This window comes from Protopterus annectens, chromosome 3.part1 (assembly GCF_019279795.1).
Source record: "Protopterus annectens isolate FY-2018-M chromosome 3.part1, PAN1.0, whole genome shotgun sequence".
In the NCBI taxonomy this organism is placed as follows: Eukaryota; Metazoa; Chordata; order Ceratodontiformes; family Protopteridae; genus Protopterus; species Protopterus annectens.
In genome coordinates, this window is record NC_056732.1 from 372,218,029 (window position 1) to 372,232,885 (window position 14,857).

Consider the following 14,857-nt stretch of genomic DNA (forward strand, 5'->3'; position numbering starts at 1 on the left):
TAAAGTTAAGGTAATAAATGCAACCTAGAGAAAATAACCTTTGAATATAAAGGTTACCCGCTGGCTATCTTCACAGCTTTGTGCTGCAAAGTAATGTAAAGACAATAAGAAGGCAGCACTTGAATGAGGAGAAACTGACATTTTTATTTATCCAACTAAATTATAATGTCAGTTCCACTGACAATTGACTCTCCATGAGCTACAGATGATAAGCACCAAATTTCTATGTTATTTTGTTATCCTAACTTGAAGCTTGGAGTGAAATTTCTACATTATGAGCCTTTATACCCCCACCCCCAGGCTGCAGTTCTTTCTTCTATTAGAGTTTCATATGAAGCATAAATTTGTTAAGGAAATGTTATTTTTTTCTTTGTTATCATGAAACTTTTCATGATGTAAACAACTTCATGTAACATGAATGGTTTACGTCACAGAAGGAAAGAAAGAAATTATTATCCATAACTACTTTGTACAATAGGGATAGCTGTGGCCTTCCATTAGGAAAGAAATTGAGTTGGCAGTTGTACCCCCTTTGTAAAACAGAAAGGATGCAATCATTTTATATCAGTGACACTAAGATTAAAAATACATTACTAACTATAATATGACAATTCCTCTTAAAGCTCTGTATTGCATAGAAAATAGAAGTTCAGCTTGGTTCTGCATATCCTGTTTTTTATTTTTATCATATTTTAAATGGTATTTCATCAATATTAGTAGAACTGGATGATTAATGACCAAATGGATGATTGCATGACTATCATATTTTGGTATGGCCATTTAGGGAAAAAAAATAATATAGCAATCTCACGATAATATGGATGATACATGGTTTTATTTTATCTACCTTTTACCAGATGCGGTAGCGTTGTTGCCTCACAGCAAGACATTGTCCCGTTCGATTCTCAGCCAGAGCATCTTCTGTGTGGAGGTATGTGTGAATGGGCATGCCTTCATTGAAGGTTGTGCATCAGGGCTGGTAACTCGGCATGTAAAAATCCTCTACAAACCATTAGCGGACCGGAGTTCCACTGTGGTGACCCCTAACCGGGATAAGCCGAAAAGATACAACAACAACCAGATGAGCCAAATGGACACAGATATTCCTTATCTAGGTGACATGGGAACATGTCTGGTTGAGTGACTTCTTTAGAGTCAAAGAGTGTGCAATTTAAAACTGAGGGACTCAAACCCTGGATTACAGATGACGTTTATTAACATCTTATAACCTGAATCCTGTGAGCTAAACTTACAAAAAGTTAATAAATTGCAGTTTTGCAACAGGAAGAGGATAGGAGGTTTGTTTTTCCCCATCTTCTAAAATTTGTGTTTGGCCATTTACAATCTTGCCCATTGGTTATAGCTTCCTCTTATTTTAGCAAACCTCTGAAAATATGAATGCTAGTTATGTTTTTTCCCCATGAATGAAAGACTTCCCAGAGCAACTGATCTATTTTATTCACTCTTTATATGTTTATTACAGTGTGCACATCTTACTTGACTGGTGTGGTCATATTCTGTCCCTATAATAAAGGGTCTGAAATGAGGATATTCTTGAGCCCTGTTCTATTTACCTTTCATGCTGACTTTCTGTGGCACAAACTATAACCATTCTGATTACCACTGTAAGGAGCACTGTGTCTCCTATTGCCTTGGATATATGAAGTGGTTTCATCAAAACCCAGTGAGCATGTGTGTACTTCAGTTTCTGGGATGCCTTCAGAGAAGCATGCTCATTTTTAGGCTTTTTAGTCACTGCACTGAACTGACACTGTTGTTTCAGGGTAAGGAGAGATACCTCAAAAGTTATACTATAGGGCTCCCTCATCATGGTGCTAAGGAATACCGTTGGTACTTTAAAGGATAATTTACACAACTGAGGTGTGACTTTAAAGAAGGGGAGATAGTTGCATTCTCATCCATCTACTTGTTTAACTGAATAAACTACTTGAAATTTCAACAAGGTGTTTATTCCTCCCACAGGGAGGGTATCAGAGAAAGACAGAGTCTCCTAGATCTGCTAGCTCAAGTGATTTTATCTGGACTAATCCTTTATGCTCTGTTTCTTGTTAGTCCTGTCACCCTCTGGGTCACATGTGGGATACCAAGCTTCACTCAATCCCTCTGGATTACCTTTGTATGTCTGAGAATGAGGGATTCCAGCAGCCAAAGAGTCTTCAGGGTGTTGGATGTCCCACATGTTGACCAGTTAACAGCTAAAGAAAAGGTGGTCCTTCCCAAGGTTTGCTTCATGCAAAGAGGAAATAGGTGTGTACAGCAGATGAATTCTGTACACAATGCAGGAGGAAGGCTTTTGTATTCATTGTTCTGTTTTCTTTGATCTCATGCTTTTTCAATCACTTTCAGAAAGAAATGCCAAGGTTCATCCTTGTTACAGCTGAAGGGTTTGCATTCAAGTGCTGAAGTCCCTTGCAACTCAATAGATCATTCTGGTCCAAGTTGTGGATCTTTTGTCTGAGTGAGAAAAGAAATGGTTATACTTCCGAACATGGATGCTCATCTAGATATTTTAATCTTGCCAGACCTTAGAGATGGGATTTATGAGTCCTGAAGGCTAATAACAGGCTTCAGCTTGGTAGACATTGTCTGCCAAGTGGAAGTGCTTTACCATTTCATTGGAGATCTACCTTCATTCCCTCCAGTCTGTGAACTTGCAGGTGTAGTTGGCCTATCTCATACACCTGTTTGATTTGTAACTGTGTTATTTCCTGGGTCAAGCCATGTCAGTATTCAAGAAATAGGGCATGCCAGAACTCCGGCTCAGAACATTCCTATAAAGCAGTTTATTAAGGCAGTTCTACATCCCGGATGACCACTGAAGTATTATTCTGTTCCTTGTGTCATGAACTTCATGATTAAGAGGATTTTTAATATATTTTTTCAGCCAGCTGGTTTGGCAGGCTTGAAGTTAATTTCTTGGAAGACCTTATTCTTGTTGCTTATTGCCAACAACCAGTGGATTTTAGGAATGCAAACCCATGTCTATGGACAAAAAATAGTGTTTGAAGGGATGGTATTGCTGAAACATGTATTTATATATATCTATCTTTCTGAACATATATATATAGGTTAGTACTAAGCTAACTGCCCTTGCGAGCCATTTTAAGCTTAGACAATTATCCCTTGTGAGACTCAAACCCTGCACCTTGTGTTTGTAAGACAAACACCTTAACCATTAGACCACCCTCCCAACCTATATTATATATATATATTTTACATTAACTCAAACTTTTATTTAGGAGTCCACCCTCCTGTCTGTGTTCTTTCATAAGCCAGAGTCTATGAAAGTGAGGTTGCTTTAAAACAGAGATGTATGTCATCAATGTAGACTTTACATAAAGAAAGTATATGTGTGCAAGGAAGAGAGACCATTTGCTTGTCATCTTACTCCTGAGAAGGTAGGCATTGGTGTGTCAAAATAACACTGTCCAAATGGATCATAGCTGCATAAGATATTTTCACTGAACAATCAAAACTCCATTAGCCAGGGCAATCAAGGACAAGTCACCTAGACTATTCAATGTTGCCTGCACCTATTTTTCAGGAATGTGTCCATTTTGAAAATATCTGCTTGACCCATTGGTCATCATTGGTCTTTGGTGTGCACCTTTGCAAAGAAAATCATCCGGGTTTGCACTCTAAGAGCCTACTTTCCTTTGGCAGATCTATGTTGCAGGATTCAGCTTTCTGAGCATTGTCTGTCTGGCCTGTTGTTCTTTCATTCTACGGAGATGCTGTTATTCTAATCAAGAAGTCTTAAAAGATGGCACCCATTGCTTAGAGACCCTTGTAGTAAGCTAAAACAGGTAAATGAGTGCTCACAATGTCAGCTGAAGTTTAAGAGGGCCCTTTGCACTAGGTAATTATTACCTTTCATGTGTCGCCCTGTTAGATGATCCAGCCACTGATTCCAATTTTCACATGGCTTTTTAACAGATTCAGATGTCAAGATTATGACCTAATGGTCTTCAAGAAGCTTGTCTGCTGTAACAACACGCTGTATTTTCTAATTCCCAAGTACATTTCAGCATTATTTATGAAGGAAGTTAGTGACTGACTGCTGGTTGCAAGGAGAAGCTTATTCCATAGTCCTGAAAGATGATATGTGCTGTATCTGTCATTTTTTTTTCTGTTAATCTTTTGTTTTAGATTCCTCCATCAGTTGTTAGCACTTCCAGTGTTGCATTAGAATAGACTGTTTTGTAGATCAGACAGAAGTAATCACTTAGTAACCTGTAAGAAGCAGAATATAATGACAGCTTCTGGAGCCTTTCTGAACAGTTCAAATTTTCCTGCCCTATGATTTTTTCCCAAGTAAGGAGTAATAAACCTGCAAGCATTACCTTATTTTATACTTTTATTTCTTGCACATTTTCACAGTGGCTTCTCATTCATGTTCTTTGGGCAGAACTAGAGAGTATTTGCTGAAACTTGCCCTGTGCATTTATTCCATGGTGTAAGTTGTTGGAGGGTATGTACTCCATAGAAGTGAGAACTAGAGATCTTTGAAGAAATTTGCCAAGAGAGGGCTTTCAAGATATAGATACCAACTGCCAACCACTGTGTATGACCATTTAAATAAAAAGACTGTTGGTGTGGAGAATACTCACATTTATGCCAGAATAGCTGATAAGATTTCTACATGTAAATATCATATTACACTCCTTTTTGATTCATTTGGAGTTTTCCGAGCCTTGTTAGTCTAACATTTCTTAATGGAGCGTATCTGTTTTTAATTCAAATTCTTTGTATGTCTGTAGTTATATCAGTTGTTCAAAGAGATAGAAACATATACATGCAGCATTATTTATTTACTTTTAAAACTAGGATTGATCTAGTCAAGGTTTTCACCTCCATCTTGCATCTGTAGATTCATCTAATACTTTACTCCTAGATCATTTTATTTGTGTTTTGTTGGGCAGACTGGCATTGCATGCCCTTTTCCATGTAGAACCACCAGAACCTAACCACAGGTCATTATTTGGTGACACATCAGTGGAGTAACATTCCATAAGCCTGATGTTTGCATTCTTATGATACACCTAAGCATCTTGTTAGGCTTTTCAGCTTCTCTGTTGTATGTTTCTGTGGGTCTGTTGCCTGAAGTTTTCACAACACAAAGCATAGAGTGTGACTGTTATTCGGGTAATTACTGTATCCAGATTAATGGTGTCCATCAAAGGCAGCAGATTAGAATTGCCCAAATATCTTACGAAATGTTGTTTCATGGGACTACATAGAAACTCCTCCTATTTCTTCTGTAGAAACCTGAGCTTTTTATTTACTATGTACATTATGTTCAGAATGTACCAGATTACTTTTTGCATTTCTGGTGACTGTTACCTCATTCCTAATATGATTTATTCTACCCACTGTTTTACTTTCATTCATTAGTTGCAGTATAGATAATAGATGAATGAAACATGTATGCTGAAGCATATCTCATGGAGTTATATTAGTTTTACTTGAACCATAACATTCATAAATATAGTTTGTAGAGATGTACAAGCACTCTGCAGACTATATTTATGAATGCAGAGGCATGCAAGCACTCTGCTCACTGTGTTTAGTATGCCACCGCTAAGGGTTGTAATTCGGGTCTATATCAGAAGCTTGAAGTGTAAAAAGAGTGAACGCTCTTTAATCGACACCAAAAATGCAAAGTCCCATACAGCTGAATGGCTGGAACAACGATTTTTTTCCCAGGAAAAAAATTGCTGGGTCATTCTTGAGACTTTGCCATTTCCTCCACTGTGGTGCACTTTCAGAGTTGGTATATTTAAGTAGGGGAGTGTGGGGGCCAAAGCAAACAACGCATCCCCCACTGTGTATGAATTGCACACAAGAATGCCCAGATCATCCTCACTCCCATTTGCAGCTAAATAGTTACTGCACTAACCTCCAGTGTATGACAGTACAGTGCAGCACAACACAGCAGAAAAAAAATATTTAGTAACGTATACGTTGTATACCTTACTAATTATGTTTCTCTCCTACTTTGTCTCTGCCATCATGCCTGTGAGTCACTGACAAAGATGTTCCCCTCAGCCGTAATGGTGTGGTAGTGCAAGGGTCTGGTGCAGTGCAAATTCATGTTTGGTGGCACCTTGCCAGCATCAATGTGTGATGAATGGTCATGTTTGAGTTTGATAGCAGGTTTGCCTGCATCATAGGGGACTCCATTGCTGAAAGGGATTTTTCTGTTATGCAGAAGAGGTGTTGAGGGAGTTGGCTTGTGGGACCTAAACTGTGATTTAGCACTCTGTACTAAGCCACATATTAGCAGAGAATGGCAGTCACCGTATTGTACGTACAGCACCATTTTGTAGTATGTGGATGAAATAATTTAGGTTACCCCATTGGGACCAGCTGTTACTACAGTGGTGCTGGGTTCACCATTGCATATGATTGGGTTGGGGGGGGTGATTAGTATAGGTATTTTTGCATGGAATACAGTACCTACACAGTGGAGTAAGACTTGGTGCAATGCCGTTACCCCATTGTGTAGATAGTATTTTGGATTACAGAAGGCTTTGGTGCACCACTGTATGGCCTAGCATAACAACCCTACTCCACAACACAACTTGTTTATGAGCAGATTTGCCAGAACCTGATGAAACAGACTTCCATTAGTGCCTTCTCCTCATCATGCAGCTGTACTGTCATACCTCAGTTGCTTACTTTAAGAAGGATTACAGTGTGCATTGGCCCATACTGTGTGTGTGTGGCCTGTGACAGGGATGACCAGATGTTTTTAGTAATAATACCACTTTTAAAATCATTACATTACATTTATGTAGTTTGAGATTACTCCAAGAAAAAATAAGAGATTTTTTTTAATATTCATCTAACTTTTTTATATAAGCAAAATGGCCTTAAAATTATTCCATCTAATTCCTTGCCAGAAAATGTTTGCTTATCCAGTCATTAATTTGTTGATGCAAAAATGATATTGTTTTGTATGGTATGTAGTCAATACAGCTATCAGATATTATTTTGTTCATTGTCAAATGCATTTGAAAATGTCTGGCTATATATTTAGGCCAATCCTAAAGTGAGTAAGCATGCCACATTTATAAGGCAAGACTGAAAACTTTGTTCCAAAAGGGAATGGTAATTTTTATGCATGCCTGGTGGGAGAGGGGTACTTCAACCCCTCTTTATTTTTATTGGCAATCTCAAGAATTGGCACTGAGCTATTGCTATAAACTGCAGTGGACTGAAAGCATCATATCAGATGATTAATTCCTAATGGCTGAATTATGATGATGATCTTTTTTTTTTCTTTTTTGCAGAATACAATAAAGGTACACCTGTAAGAACACAGATGAGATGATAGACTACCATGCTTCTGTGCCCATAAGTGATTGAAGAGCTGCAACCCATTAGAAAGGGTTTCAGAAAAGAGAAGATCAGCAGTCGATAGAGCTATCCATTTTTCTTTTGACTGCTTGACAGCTGCAAAGCGATCAGCTGCCCTAAAGTGGAAATGATTTATGTTTAATATTGTTTATAGTTTGCTTCATTATCTTTCTTAATTTTTTTTTTTACCATTGCAAAGACGCAACATTTCTTTAATTTAGGATGATTGATTTTCTAATTCACAAACCTCTTTACTGTCCAAGGTGTGAAGCCTTTTAATGTGTGTTTTTGTCAAGCCAAGTTTATATCCCATGTAATAAAAATGGTCTTTGGATCAGCTGAGAGCTTTTTCCTTTTAGATTGATATGTGGGTTTGCAGTCCAAGGTAGAAATTATTTAGACAAGCAGTTCCCTAACAGAAAGCTCATATTCAGTATATGAATATCTTTTTCTAATACTGCAAACCCATGGTACAGAATAAACAGAGTAGTTACAGTTGATCCACACTATTGTGAAACAAATGGTGCCTACCAGCAGTAGGAATAAATGACTTCTTACATAAGGGAGGAGTATACAAGTATACATTTAACTAATCCCATTAAACACAACAGCCAGGTTCATAGTTAAAAATTACACAACATGCTGTCACCTCCCACAAGTGCCAGCACACATCTAATTGTTCAGATTGCATTTCCTCAGTATTTTCCTTCCTTTCCTTCCAGCTTTTTGCCATGCCTTTATCTGTTAATGTATTACATAGTTCAGAGTGCAGTGCAGGTGAAGCAGAGTTTTTCATTAAAGTAAAAATGACTACACCTCTGCTCTGTACCAGCAGAACACAGTGACAAGAAGGGAGCTGAGTTGTGGCACCTGTTTTCTGTTTTTCTAACACTGAGTGTCCCATACCAAGTGATTCTTGCCATGCATATCATTGTAAATGATGCTCTGTGAAAATAACTCTTATTTCACACTGTGTGTGGAGGCATTTAAAAGGATATATAATACAAATTAAAATGCCTAACAATGTGCTGAACCCTGTCACTGGCTTTTTGTATTGTAAAACATTAGTTCTACAGTTCTTCTAGGTATAATTTACTTTAATGTGGGGTACTTCTTATTCTTTTGGCTTTTCCTGGTTAGGGGTCGCCACAGTGGATCATCTGTCCACTCATGATTGGCAGAGGAGTTTTACAGTGTCGAGTTGCCAGCCCAGTGCCCAACCTTCCACAGAAGGCACACACATGCACACACTCACACCTAGAGCCAATTTAGAGTGTCCAATCCACCTATTGCATGTCTTTGGGAGGAAACCGGAGCAAACCCACATGACCACAGTGAGGACATGCAGACTCCGCACAGAAGGCACCCCAGCTGAGAATTGACCCGGAGAACCTCTTGCTGTGAGGCGGCAACACTAACCGCTGCACCACCATGGCCACTGGGGTACTTCTTATTACTAAGAAGTAAATTAATATTACATTGTTCTTTAAATACAAGTGCAGTGAAACTGTGAAATACATTATTATACCATTTTTATTATAAGATAGACTTGGCACTGTCTTCTTTAATCATGCTAAACTAGAATATGTTGTAAGATATTGTTAGTATTTTTTTTCTGAAAAGATGATCACTAATGTGATATAATTGTGACAGGTTAGTATGGGGGAGATTAAAAAATAAATTAAGATCATAGGAAGTACATAAAACAGCTACTGAATGTCGGTATAGATTAGAGCATACTTTGTAGCTTGTCTCACAGAGCTGGTGCACTGATTCCATATTTTGCTTGTGTTTTATAAAGCACAGAATGGCTGGAAACTATAATGAAGATTCATGAACAATAAAAACAATATGCTTTATCAAAGTATAATGTTATAAAAAAAAGTCTAGATATCAGAGTTCACGTGTATCTATCTTGATCTTGATCACTATGAGTGCAAAACAAGTCAGTACCTGGATGAATTTATGGGTGCCCATCCATTTGTCAGGCTTTGCTGTAAAGGAAGTGATGAAAATTTGTCCCTCCTGCTTGTCTTATTTGTTGATGTATATTAAAGTCTTTAGCGTTTGTGTTTGTAAAGCCATCTGTTTTGTAGAGATTTAAGAGCTCAAGGAAGGTTGGGTCCTTAACTTTATGGAATGCTAGACATAAATCACAGGAGTCTATGGGAGAGAGAGTATAGGGATAGAGCTTACAGCCCATCTTGGTAGCTGAGTGTCTTTAATCTGGTGATTTTATTTTAGTAAAGAACCTTTGGGGTCTTTCTAGCCCTGTAATATGTTTGGATAGATACATATTAAAAGGGACATTGTATTCTATAATTGGTCTGATTAGCAGATTATAGATGAATGGTAATGTCTTTTGAACTGTATGACATCCCTTTAATTATTAACTTGGCTAGACAGGCGGATTTCATAAGTATTGTTGCTACATAGTATTCAAAGAATAGGAAGTTGTTTGTGAAGTTTATGAGATGTCTGATGACAGTATCAGTCTGGAGAGGGGGTGTTATTTGTTTTGTAAGCTGCTGTTGGGATTTGTTTATCAAAGGTGGCAATGTTATACTTTGCATTTAATTTAAGTCCATTTCTAACACACCACTAATTTGTATGGTTTAGCCCTTGCTGTCATAAACACAGTAGCAGATGCTATGCAAGCAGCAATACCATGCTTGTGGTCTTTAGAAAATATATTTAGCCATATTCTTGGTTTAGAAAGTCAAGAAGTAGATGCTGAACAGAAGGAGCCTCCTTTACAGAGCCCAAAGATTGCCACTAGCACCTTTTTAGCTTTCTAAGGTGGCGCCTGCTGTTTTAAATGTATAGGTTGTACCAGTCAGCTGGATTGCTATGTATCTTACAGTGTGAGAGTCTACATTTAGGCTTTTATAATTCCAGCAGGGAGAATAGTATCAAAGGTCTTGGCCAGATCCGGTAGAACTACATAGGCCATATGTACAGAGTTTTTCAAAGAAGTTTGCTGAGTTAAGTAGACAAGTTCTCCCATTGGTAAATACATACTGGTATGGGTCTATGGCAATAGCATTTTTATATCATAGCATATGAAATCAGATGTAACATGATCCGTGTCTTTGCCAGTTAGGCTGATTGGTCTGTTATTGCCAATAGGACCATAGGAGGTTACTAGGCCAATGGCCCTGGGGCCCTTACAAGCCTAGCCAAGAGTTTATCCCCAAAAAATAAACCTCAGTCAGCAACTGTCACCACTGTCAATGTGGGACAAAGGTGGAGCCCCTGGGACAAATTTGTGGTTTCCCATCCACTCATCAAGGTTGCACATGAAGAGGGTCAGCGATGTACTCTGACATGTATGGGAAGTCTATTCCAGAGATGGGGCAGCCTCTGGGAGACAAACCTGTCTCTCCAGCAGATTTTGTTGATGTCACATATTAGATTTAGGCCTGTCAAGTGGGTAATGCATGAGGAGTTAGGATTACAGATTTGGAGCATCTCTAGTAGGGCAGGGTCAAATAGAACCTTGTAGGTGAGACAAAGATCACCTCTGAGTAACCGGTATGATACCGAGTAAAGTGATAGTGATTTGAGCCTGTCCACATAGGACAGGTGTTGGAGGCTATGAATTCAGCTGGTGTAGGTGTTTGGAGAGTTACATACAAACAGGGCATTATACTCAATTATAGGTATAATGAGGGAGGGGTACAGAGAGGTAATAACCTCCTTTTTTTGGATGTAATCCCTTTACTTATGAGATGAACCAAGTAAAAGGCTTTTCTGACCAGTGCCGCCAAATGATGGTCGAATGTAAAATTGTTGTCAACCTGAGTACCCAGGCCCCTCATGACGGGTTGTGTGCTTAGGGGGTTGCCGTTAATGTGGCAATCAGTAGGGGCCATGTTTTTGCCAAATGGTATGATAGTACATTTTTTTACGTTTAACTTAAGGCCATGACTTTGGCCCCAGTTATTTGTAGCTGTGAGACCCTCTTTCATATGTTAACATCATTTGGGGAGTCAATGACAGCACCCAACTTACAGTCATCCACAAACTTGGTCAGCCACAGGCCCTTGATCTTTGCTTGAACCTCTAAGAAGTAGATGCCAAGCAGTAAGGATCCCAAGACAGATCCCTGGGGAACACCACTAGTGACAGGTCTACTGTCGGAGGTGGTGGTACCTATTTTGACCTTGTGGGTCACATCTGTGAGCATGTTGGCCACCCATCTGATGAGATAGGGATTAACACCAAGTTGCGTTAGGTTTTTGATGATGCCCAAGTGGGAGATTGTTGGCCAGGTCAAGGTAAGCTGTATGTACTGACTTTCCCTCATCCAGGGTCTTGGTGACAGTCTCAAAGTCAACTAGGTTCAATAGGCAAGATCTGCCCCTGATGAATCTGAATTGAGTGGGCTTGAGTGGAGAATTCCCTATGTCCTTGTTGATGAGATCCATAATAATACACTCCATGGCTTTACAAATGAGACTTGTCAAGCTAATGGGGCGATAGTTTCCTAGGTCAGTAGTGGAACCACCTTTGTGCAAGGGGATGACAGTGGTCGTTTTCCACTCTGCTGGAATGAAGTCTGTAATTAGGCTGTGGTTGAATAGGGTGCTCAATGGCAAAGCTAGTTCTTGCTGGTGATGGTGCAGAATACAGCCTGGGATATTATCAAGTCCCATGGAAGCTATTTTCTTTGCCTTGGATAGGGCCTTTAACACTTGATCTATGGAGATGTGAGGTGTGGGAGAAGTTTCAGGGATGTCGACTGGGCCTTTGGGGGGGGGGGCGATAAGGGGGTGAAGTTTGCACTGAACCTATCAGCTATCAGGTTGGCTTAGTCAACAAGATCAGTGTAAGTGGTACCATTAAGTACTAATTCAGAACAAACTTGGGTTTTGCCATGGAGGTTCCTAACGTAACTGAAGAAGGACTTGTGGTTTCGCTTTGTTTCAGTCTAGTTTCAACTCATAATTGGCTTTGGAGTTTTTCACTAGTGATCTAATTTGCTTGTTGAAGCAGAGCAGGGAGATTTTCTGATTTGGAATTTGTTCCTTTTTACCCTTGGACAATAGTTTCTTCCTTTTGTTGTAAAGCCTGTTGGTAGAGGATGCCCACCAGACAGTTTTGTGTTTCCTTGAGGAGCAGGTTTTAGTTCTGTTGGGTATGGTTGAGTCCATGCTGTTGTACAGGTGCTTGTATACTGCACTGGTGTACTGTTCAGCATAGTTGTCTGCATCCTCTGAGGGGGTTGGTGGTGTGAAGCCACTGATACCCTCCTTAGGTGGGTGTAGTCAGCTTTTGAGAAGTTTTTTTAACCTGGTTATGGCTGGGGAGGGGTTGAGTGGGATAGAAACTTTGATGAAGACAGACTGATGATCTGATCTCACCAGGGAAGAACATACTATAGGAGTGTTGCAGTGGTCACTCACGTTGGTTAGAACCAAGTCCAGTATTAAATGCAAGAACAAAATAAAACTAATAAAACTGATATAAATATTTGCTAGGCTGAAATCAACAATAAACTGATGGTATTAGCGTAAAATCTATTTATTCACCGCTTTCATCCAACCAGACTTCATGAGAAATACAAGTTAAATGAATTTCAAGCCATGTTTAAATACTCTAAACATAAATAGGTGGTCACATCTCAAATGAATGAAATAATTATTCAATCAAATGCTTAACTAGACAATGTATGCAATAAAACAAAACTAAAGTGCTTCTTTATTTAGCAGCTTTAACATATATACTCTTGTGTTCTTTTACAAAACATTTGATATTAATAGCATCATTTAAACCTGGGGAAATGTCAGCCCTTTTATTTGCCATCTAGTTTCTCTCTGTTCAAGATAATTTATAATTTTATTTATAGATAGAGGTTATGATGAAAATTTATTAGATGAACAGATACAATACGTATGGGAAAGAAGAGAAGATAGATATCCTGCCATTCTTAAAAAAAGCATTTGTTCTTACCTCCAACAATAGTGTTCCTTTTAATGTGAGACATTTGAGTTTTGGGATGCCCATGACTACTGATGGACCTATTACTAAAAATGTTATTTTAAGAAATTGGAGAATTGTTGAAGGCAATCATGATTTAACAAAATGTGTGGGCATTAAGACCAGTTTTGTGTATAGGAATGATTTTAATTTAAAAAGTTTGTTGGAAAAGGGCAGGGACTCATTTGTTGCTAATAATATTTCGGTAGGGCCCTTTATAGATTTTCCACATCTGCCCTATACCATACCAGTGAAAGGCTATTTTTCTTGCAAGAGCCTTGGAGTTGTTTATACTGCTATTTGCAGCATTTGTTCAAAATTTTATGTTGGGATGACCACTAGGCTCCTATATATTAGAATTAGAGAACACTTTATATAGACATAGCATTGAATGCAGCAATTTAAAAAATATATATATTTTCTGTCCTGGAACAGGGACATTTAAGCCTAACAGGGGGGAATTTCAAAAATTATCTTGAACAGAGAGAAACTAGATGGCAAATAAAGTTAAAGGCTGACATTTCCTCAGGTTTAAATTATGCAATTAATATGAATTTTTTTTAAAAGAACGCAGAGTATATGTTAAAGCTGCTAAATAAAGAAGCACTTTAGTTTTGTTTTATTTTATGCATTGTCTTTTTAAGCATTTCATTGAACAATTATTTCATTAATTTGAGATGTGAGCACCTATTTATGTTTAGAGTATTTAACCATGGCTTGAAATTCATTTAACTTGTATTTCTGATGAAGTCTGGTTGGACGAAAGCGGTGAATAAATAGATTTTACGCTAATATCATTGGTTTATTGTTGTTTTCAGCCTAGCAAGTATTTATATCAGTTTTACCAAGTCCAGTATGTTATCTCCCCTTCTGAAGGATGAGGCCAGCTGGGGTTCCTATTATGTGATCGAAGATGCATTCTGTCGAATGCGTCTTGATCGACCGTAAAAGAACGAAAAGGCAAAATAGCAAAGCAGCTTATAAGTGAATTATTTCCCTGTGAAAGAATTTGCTTGGCCGCTTCCATTACTTTGCTGTTTTCGGCACTGTAGTGCAATCTTGGAGTTGGTATATTTAAGTAGGGTGGTGTGGGGGGCACAGCCCCCATGTCAGGAGGAAAATTGCTGTTCTGGGGTTTCGACATTGTAAGCTTTCGCTTACATGGGGTTGATTAATCATCGTTCACTTATTTAAGCGTTCAATGATGTAATATAGATCCAACCAGCTGGTCTATTGCATTAAGAGTTTATGAAGTCAAGGAATCTTTGGGTGAGTGCATTAGTGCAGGGATAGTTCACCCAGTCTATGGTGGGGTAGTTGAATTCACCAAGGATCAGGGTGTTAGGGGGTACTTTGGTGTAATCAAGTAGGTCCAGGTAGGAGGAGTGGGTGTCCTGAGACATGGAGGGGGGTCTATAGCTGGCTATAACTTGGATGGGTGTCTTGCCAACTGTATGTTGAACCAGGAGTAATTCCAGTGCATCATGGTGGT

At 38.7% G+C, this 14,857-nt stretch overlaps 1 protein-coding gene across 6 annotated transcripts in view; it reads left to right on the forward strand.

Moving 5' to 3' along the window:
- Window positions 1–7,722, forward strand: part of WIPF3 (WAS/WASL interacting protein family member 3) — a 1,105,312-nt gene extending 1,097,590 nt beyond the window's left edge. For all 6 annotated transcript variants that reach the window (XM_044066832.1, XM_044066827.1, XM_044066830.1 and 3 more), the window contains one exon: window positions 7,317–7,722. In XM_044066832.1, coding sequence (XP_043922767.1) covers window positions 7,317–7,357 — 41 coding nt within the window. In that variant the 3' untranslated portion in view covers window positions 7,358–7,722. The remainder of the gene's footprint in view (window positions 1–7,316) is intronic.
- The last annotated feature ends 7,135 nt before the right edge of the window (window positions 7,723–14,857 follow it).